This window comes from Bidens hawaiensis, unplaced genomic scaffold (assembly GCF_021521415.1).
Source record: "Bidens hawaiensis isolate Kalapana, Puna unplaced genomic scaffold, B.hawaiensis_p1.1 tig00025231_1, whole genome shotgun sequence".
Lineage (NCBI taxonomy): Eukaryota > Viridiplantae > Streptophyta > Magnoliopsida > Asterales > Asteraceae > Bidens > Bidens hawaiensis.
Window position 1 is genome coordinate 145871 of NW_027494027.1, and position 8947 is coordinate 154817.

At 35.8% G+C, this 8947-nt stretch overlaps 2 protein-coding genes across 2 annotated transcripts; one reads left to right on the forward strand and one right to left on the reverse strand.

Annotated features, from left to right (window-relative positions):
- Positions 1-2157: 2157 nt before the first annotated feature.
- LOC143571215 (uncharacterized) lies at positions 2158-3401 on the forward strand. Its single transcript, XM_077056703.1, has 2 exons — positions 2158-2259; positions 2850-3401. The coding sequence occupies exon 2, from the start codon at positions 2868-2870 to the stop codon at positions 3279-3281; it is 414 nt and encodes a 137-aa protein (XP_076912818.1). The 5' UTR covers positions 2158-2259; positions 2850-2867; the 3' UTR covers positions 3282-3401.
- A 1793-nt stretch (positions 3402-5194) lies between these two features.
- Positions 5195-8352, reverse strand: LOC143571218 (serine/threonine protein phosphatase 2A 57 kDa regulatory subunit B' theta isoform-like). Its single transcript, XM_077056706.1, has 2 exons — positions 6831-8352; positions 5195-5970 (listed from the first exon to the last, which is right to left on the reverse strand). Exons 1-2 carry the CDS (start codon positions 8034-8036, stop codon positions 5620-5622), a joined length of 1557 nt encoding a protein of 518 aa, XP_076912821.1. The 5' UTR covers positions 8037-8352; the 3' UTR covers positions 5195-5619.
- Positions 8353-8947: the final 595 nt, after the last annotated feature.

Here is an 8947-nt window from a genome sequence, read left to right on the forward strand (position 1 = left end):
ATTAACTCTCAATCTTTGTCATCCACACCACACTTATTTAGTTGAATGTGAGGTATATATACTTTAGTTTACAAAAAAAAAACACTATAGAATTAAATGGTGTTATGCAATGTTTTAAAAACCGGTATTTTACTTGTAAATGGTACAACCGGTTGAACCAGGTTATACCAAAAGGTTCAACCGATTAAATAGTTTACTTTATAATTTCATATTAATGCAACTTCAATCCAAAAATAACCCAAAAGTAATGATTCCATAACAAAAAATAATCTAAAAGTTAATCCATATTAAAAGTGTAATATAAAATCACTCAATTTAAAAAAAAATTCTAAAGTTTACACGTTTGAATGTTAATTGTAGGGTTAAAAGTAACTTTGAAAAATATGGGTCGCAAATATCAAAAATTTCTCGGACGTAAAACCGGTTTGCCGGTAAAAACCGGTATTTTAGAAAAAAACCGCCGGTACAATGTTCTAGCAAACCGGCCAAAAATACCGGGCTCAAAATACTGGCTTGCTATGCGAAATTCGGTTTAACCGGTTCAACCCGCCGGTTTGAACCGGTTTTTTAAACATTGGTGTTATGTTCTAGTTTTTTTTATTATAAGAAAAATATAAGATATTGTTCATTTCAGTCTTATATTGGAGTCTCATTTCCATATAAACTATACATTAATTTATATGGAGCATTAAAGGAGACCTCTATATTCGGGGTTATAGTATTCATCTCATCTAATATTTTAGTTTGGTTGAGAGTGAGAATATGTATTATTTAATTGATTATAAATATATATGGGACAGGATGCGGCGTATTTTCAAGAACAAATAAATTGTATGGATAAGGATTATATAGTGAATGCTCTTAGACATACCTTATTATGCGAGTATACTATCAATAATGAATTTATACTTGCATATCATCTTATATAAAGGATGAAAAACGACTTTAGGTATAAACCTATTTAAAAGACATATGCACGAATCAAAAATGTAGATACAACACAAAATAGTTGTTCCCCCATCCACTCTTAATCATGAAGCCAAAACGGATTCAAACCATTTTCAATAGTTTCAATGCTTTGATTTTGGTTTATGGGGAAAAGAATATTGTATTTGGCCTAAGATGCCAAAACCAGATCATGGACTTATACCCAACCACTAGCATGTCATACGACTAACAATAAATATAAAAAACATTTTTCATCTTGTTATCCTAAGACTGATCTGTACCATGAATACTGTTCTCATTCCATCCACAACACGTACTCGTGTGAGTGAGCATTGGGGTTAGATAATCATTGTGTACCTCCTTCTTTCTTAACATTTCACGTTTCTTTTTTGGGAAAATTCCCAAAAAGGTCCATTCATATAATGTGTTTCCAAGTTTATCCCCACTAATTCAAGTTTTCAACTTTGTCCCTTTGTTATCTCGTCGCCGACGACATGATAGCGAACACCAACGATGCGTTACTGAAACAAATAGGATAACGAAACGTGGGAGGAATCTGTGTTGACGATGCGTTATGTTGCTAACGTAGGGTAGCGGCGATGCGTTATGTTGCTAGCGTAGGGTAGCAGCGATGCGTTATCACTAACGCATCGTGGAACCCTTGTGTTGTCATAACAAGGTAGCAGCAACATAACGCATCGCCGCTACCCTACGTTAGCAACATAACGCATCGTCAACCCTATGTTATACGTAACGTAGGGTAGCAGCGATGCGCTATGTTGCTAACGTAACATAGGGTAGCAGCGATGCGTTTGTTGCTAACGTAGGGTAGCAGCGATACGTTATCTACTAACGCATCGTCGACGACTTATTCCGGCCACGTGTCGTTATCCTATTTGTTTTAGTAACGCATCGTCGGTGTTCGCTATCATGTCGTCAGCGACGAGATAACAAAGGGACAAAGTTGAAAACTTGAATTATTGAGGATAATTTTGGAAACACATTCTTTAAATGAGCTATTATGGGAATTTTCCCTTCTTTTTTTCATTACTATTTTAACATGTGTGTATTCAATTCATCAACGCAACTTTGGCAATGGCATATTCATCATCAGAAGAAGAAGAACTAAAAGTGAAGGGACTAAATTGCACGTATTACATAAGTAAAAGGACCATTACGTCAGCATACTTTATTAAAATTATTATTATCAGCTTTATCCTCATCCTTGATAGCCAGCCGCAAAGCAAGCAAACCGGACACAAAGACAGACACCCTCTGCGTACAACACGAGCACCATTATTGCAGAATAAGGTTTGATCAGTTTCTCATTTCTATTTAGGTTAAGTTTTGAATGAATAGCTAGCTGTTTAATGAATTTGAATCATTTAATTTTGAAATGTAATTCGGAGCCACCAGTTCACCATAATTCTGTACCTGTTATATTTATAATTATAATCATCCTTTTCACCTACGTAACATACAAAAATCATATCAGTTACATAATTCTTGCCCCAAATTGAACATATAATCTGATTAATAGTGTAAGGGTACTTCTTTTTGCCCTAAACTAAACATTTTACCGGGTTCATTTGAATATTATTATTCAGGTGTTTATATTATCATGTATCTTACTATTTTATACATATAAAAATTTCCATAAATAAATAAAAATTTACACAGTCTTTAAATAATAAAAGTTTAACGGCTGGTTTGGTTCAAACTTCACAGGTCGGGGCTACATCCAAGTTCCAAACCAGACTGAGCTGTTAGACTAGAAAACCGTCAAAACCGAATCGTTTGAATCTCAAACCAACTGACTTGCTTCGATTCAGTCAGTTTCAACGGTTTATGAACATGAATTATGTGGGTTGCTAATAATAAATTACTATCGAATCTTGAAGGTACGGTATTAAACAACTATGGCGAGTCTAATGATGGTTCCACCATTAGCATCATTCTCCAAAACAAGCAAAACAATATGCAAAGCTTCAAATTCTACATACGGTGGCATCCGATGCGTGCAGAGACCATTGGAGGAGATATACAACATAAGGGTGGAAAAAAATGTGTCTAACGAAAGGTTGACAGAGCTTGGCGTGTCAAAGTGGTCAACATGGAAGACGGGAAAGTGTAACGTTCCATGGGACTGGCATGTTGACCAACTGGTTTACATTGAGGAAGGTGAGGTTAGGGTCGTGCCCGAAGGCAGTGAACGACACATGAATTTTGTGGCAGGTGATTTGGTGAGGTATCCGAAGTGGTTCGAGGCTGACCTTTGGTTTAATGGATATTATCAGGAACGGTATAGTTTTCGGGCTTATGGTGATGATTAGGTTCTGTTTGTTGTACTAGTGCTTTGTTGGTTAAAGTTAGACATACATAAATGTTTTGGCTAGTTTGTTGTACTATGTTCACTGGCTAGGTTCTATGCCAGGTTAGTTTAAATGTTTTGGTTTTCTAAATTCTTGTCAGTTTTTTGATCTTTTAGTGGGTGTTTGGATGTGCATTTCATCTTGTTGCGGTTTAAGCTCGAGATACAACAGTTTGACAAGTTTAGATGAGCTGGTTATGATTCTGATTTTTTGTTACTTCATGGTTAACATGTGAACTTTTAGACAAAAGTTGATTTAAAAAAACTCATTGGGGTAAAAGACATTTATTTAGTTATACCTAGTTTTAGGCTTTTAGCAACTTCCCAAATTGTCAAATAGATCCCAAAAAGCCCATTGAACTGTTAGCACCCCGACCTAGAGGTGCACAAAAAACCCGGAACCGGACCCGAAAAAAATACTCGGAACCGGTTTTTTTTATACCCGGGTATTCTATACTTGAAACCGGAACCGACCCTACCCGTAGGGTATGGATAGGGTATGCTTTTTGAGCTCAATACCTGTACCTGGAACCGTACCCGATTTATACCCGTAAATACCCGAAACCGGTCATACCCCATACCCATACCCGGTTATACCCGATACCTGATAACAGTTTTCTAATACCTAAAATAATACATGAGTTTTTATAGTATATTTTTATGTTTACCAAAATTATTAAGTAAATAATTTGTACTTAAGTGGATTTATGGTTTTTGTAATATAATTTAATTATTTTTATAAATTACAAAGCAAATTTAAATTTTAAACAAATTTAAAAATGAATAAATAATTTACAAATTCAAAACCGGGTATTAATACCCGGTCGTACCCGGTTCCAATACCCGAACCCGATTATACCCTACCCGGGTACATAGGGTTGAATTTTTCTCGTCAATACCCTACCCGATTTTTCTCAATACCCGATTTTCCAATACCCGATCATACCCGAAACCGGTTTCATACCCGAACCCGGGTATTAGAAAAACCCGATTTGTGCACCTCTACCCCCACCTCCCATATAGTTGGTTGGAAGAATTTTTTTGTCAGAAAAGATTAACTAAGGGGCACTTCACATATAACGCCTAAACCAAATTTGCCTCCATAAAGCCCCCATAATGCTGGGCACACTGCCCCATGGGCGCTATGGGGCGCTTTGAGCCCATCAAGACACCCACTACGTTGGGTCTAAGGGGTGTTAAGAACTTAAAACCCATTAGAAGTGACTTTTCTTTGAATGACCATTTACCATTCAAACTGAAACAAATCTACCAGTGTGATATTATTATGGTAATGCATTTGTATAATACTCATAAATTATCTTTATTGTCTATAAATCTTAATACAAACTAAGGATTTAGAATATTAACCAAGTCTTCTAAGTAATCTTTTAAAGTCACTCAATTTTCATTTGATGTTTCAGTGTCATACATTTTTACTTGATGTTAAAAGGTTTAAAAACTAAATAATCTGAATGAAACATATATGAATCAGATTTACTACTAAATGATTTTTTAACTAACTTGAAGCAAGAGGTAATTGTGACGAAATAACATTCACTGTATATTAACCCACTTTCATAATTGTTCATTTGGATCAAATTGGAAAAGTAAAATTAATTACTAAAAAGTAATTGTATATGTTCCATTTTGGTCAATTTATTTTTCAAAAAAGTAAAAACATTTTTATAAACGATCAAACACATTTTAAAGTTTGAATAACTTTAATAAAACACTAGAAAACTTGAGTACTGCAGGGTGAATTTTCCATAAAAATGTCGATTCAAAACACCCAAACCACTAAACCAAACCATTTTGGCTTGTATTTCGAGTTTGTAGTTAACAGTTCGACCTAGAACTTTCATAGAAACCAGTTAACCTTAACCCTCAACACCTCTAACTACAATGGTTTCACAAACATGTTTGCAACATGTAAAAAACTGAAGACATAAAACAAACACCATTTCACTGAAAAATAAACAGTATAAAAGCACAATGGAAAAAGCATAAAACTTTTGCATCAATAGCATTATGGGAATAGCAATCCAAATAACACCTCCTCTTATGAACTGGTTTTTATGCTACAAACAAATCCCAACGCTGATAATAATACAAACCAAAAGCAGAAACAATAAAAGAGAAACAAAAAGGGTAAAACATACATTTACATCCACAAAAAGCCCCAATTTTCACCCTTCCATCATCTCCTCCAAAAGAACCCGGCGCCATCAAATAACCGAACCGAACTTCATTCGAGTCAAACCCACAAGTCAAGTTTCAAATGTGGTCAAACCCATACCACGTCAGCTACTAATACCAACAGACGCAAACTTTGAGACCAATCCAGGCTCGTTGGTCTTAACAGCTGCTACGTTTTCCAAACGCACCCAAATCGATTCACGTTTCTTGTTATTCTCCTTTTCTTTCAGTGCATCTTCTTGGTGTTTATTTAAGCATTCATCAAAGAATGATTGATCAGCATCTGAAAATATTTTCCTCACATTTAGGGTTAGGCTTTGAACCGCTTGATTCCAGTGACCGTGTGTGTTCTTCTCTAACGCGGGCAAGATTATTGGCAGAATCACCTTGCGGTTTTGAATAATCAGATTCCGTATGTGATCGTTATTCCATAAGAATAAAGCCCGTTCAGCTACCTGTATAAAGCCATAATATAGCAATTATGAGGTGCAATTTTAATCGTTTACTTAAATGGGTCATTTTGGTGAATAGTGGTCTCAAACATTTAAAAACAAAATAAATAAATTACCTTTATTGTGATAAAGTGGTTAAATAATTATAATTAGCTCATTGACTAGTTACAGATTTTAAAAAATGTAAAACAGTGTTTGTGGGTCAACCCAGCTATATAAATGGCCCGTTTAGACGTGTAACCCAATCCGCCTAGCCCATATAATTACTAATAGTAACAAACAATATTCGATTCTTATTCAAAATCAAATAGTTCCTCCCAAAACACACATCCAAACTATGGGTGTGAAACTCTTGGCACAACACTAACCTAACACAATTTTCAGGTTTGGTTTTAGCATAAAGGGGTTCGGGTTGGTTTGCAAAACTGTTTAGCAAAATGGGTCGTCTTCATGTCAACCCACCAGGTTTGAAGGTGGACCCATTAATTTTATTTAATGTGCTTCAAATTTTGTTGTAAAACTGCTACGTTAAGGTAATAATAATATGCAAAAAAACAAAATAATACATATTGGGTTAAAGTTAACAAGTTGTCTTCAAGTCAAATCGCGAATAGCAGTCATCACATGTTGAGGTTCATAATATGTCTGACAGGATTTTAGGGTTCGTGTTGGGTTGGACCGCCAACCCACGAACACGACCCGTTTAGCACCTATAATCCAATTATCCAAATACTATTTCCTATTGCATATCTTATTTCAACTATTACTCAATTCTAACTATTCAGAATCACATTATTACTTTCAAAACACACATCAAAACATAATAACAATATCAAACATATTAAACTCAATAACCGTAGTACCTGAAAATGTGAACTATTAAGACAAAGCCCAATTTGTCTAAACAAAGGCACCATGCATCTTTGAAACTCAGCACCTTGAGTAGCTTCTAGAACCTCCTCCAACTCACTTAAAAACATAACCTCCTTTGCACTATTAGTCACAGGCCAAAACTTCAACAAACCCCTAATAACCGTATCCGCCAACTTAAAATCTTTTTCCACAAATTGTGTAATGCAATAAGACAACTGCTGATGATACATATTCAAACATTTGGGCTTATGAAGCGGGACCAAAGCCCGCATAAGAAACATCTTATGTTCTTCTTTCAAAGGCAATGCAAAACCGTTTATTATACTTCCCAATATCTCAAGCAGTTCAGCTATCCCGTTATGCTTCTCAGTCTCATATATGAAACTAAAAAAGATATTATTAATCGTTTTTCTGATAAACGGACGGTGCACCATGAACTTTCCATATATTCTGTGAAGACTCGTTTTCAAGTACTCGCGTTCTCTTTGATCCTCCGAGTCGAATAAATCGAGTAATTTCAAAACGAACGAGTGATCAATATAACGTTTCGCGATTTTAGCGTCGGTTTCCGGGGCTGCAATGAACCGGAGGAGAAACTCATACACGATTTGGAGGTGAGGCCATGATGGGTCCATGCTCGGCACGTCATCTTCCGGGTCGTAAACATCCGGAAGCTTGAATTCGTTGGTACACGAAGGCAACGATCTGAAAAGATTTGAAGTTATCATTTTCGTGATTTCTTGCATTGTGGCCTCGTTGAATTTCGAAGGTGCAGAAGCTACGTAATCGACAAGTTCATGTAAAGTCTGTCTTTTTACATCTTTTTCTTTCAAATTCTTCGACGGGTCGGTAAAATCAAACACCACACAACACATATTCAACTTCTTTATAAAAAGATTGTGTTTTTCTGCTGCGGGCACGTCACGAAAGCTCGGTAACGCCCCATAAGGCGCCTGGTTTAACCCGTGGGTTGACCCGAGTTGACCGGGCTTCTTCCCGGGGTTCGACTTGACATTTGGAGTAGGACTTCCATTAACAGACTTGCTCAAACCCTTACCCGATGAATCGACTTTAGACCCGTTATTATCAACACCCGAATTCACCGGACTCGAAGCTGCATCATTCTTCCCAGCATTACTTTGGGGAGATTTAGAAGACTGCTTTCTTGGAAGCTTATTAAGTATTTGCTTAATCATATCCCCAAATCAAGAACCCTAATTCCCGAAATCAAGAACCTTTATGTATCCAAACAATCAGTCCTTCAATACCCAGATGGCAAAACGACACACATTTACAAAATCTTGAAAGATTGGGATTAAAGAAGCCACCTTTGAGTTGAGTTGAATTGCATCTGTTGATTGAAAGTGAAATTGGAGTGATGGGTTAGTTGAATTGAATATTATTATTATAGAAGGTTGGGTTGGGTTGGGTTGGGTTGTGTTAATTGGATTAAGGAGAAGAGATATTTGTTGGGGATTTGGATTTGGATTTGGATTTGGATATAGGAAGAAGAAAAAATAGTGATTAGAAAAGAAACCCTAGAACTAGGGGAAAAGAGTTTCTTTGTGGTATTAGAATTTGGAAAAAAAAAACTAAAATTCAATTTTTATAGCATTATCTATCACTTGGTAAACTTGTTCAAACCCAAAATGTCTTTACTTTTACAAAATTGCCCCAGTTTTTTTTTCTTTTTAAATTGTTTTTTTTTATGTTTTATGTTTACTTATTTGTCATTTATGTCCAAACTATTTGTATTTTATTTTTGTTGTTGAATTTGTTGTTTAACAACTTATTTTGGGGAATCATGATTCAGAAGGTGATAAATACATGTTCCCTCAATGTTTTCGATGCTAAGAAACCTATATGGCTTCAGTACCACAGCAAGTTTCAAGGAGGGCGGGTTTGTGCCAGTGGATAATCGAGGTTAAGGAATTGGCCTCTTGTGGATTCTAAGGGGTAAAAGCCTTGGTTGACCCCTTGCCTTAATGATGTTTCATTAATAATACTTCGGATTGATATGAGTGACTGAAAGTTGCATGGAAAAGATATTTAAATGTGACTATAACTTAGTAGGAAGTAACTAATGTTCGGTAGCAAACTAAACATT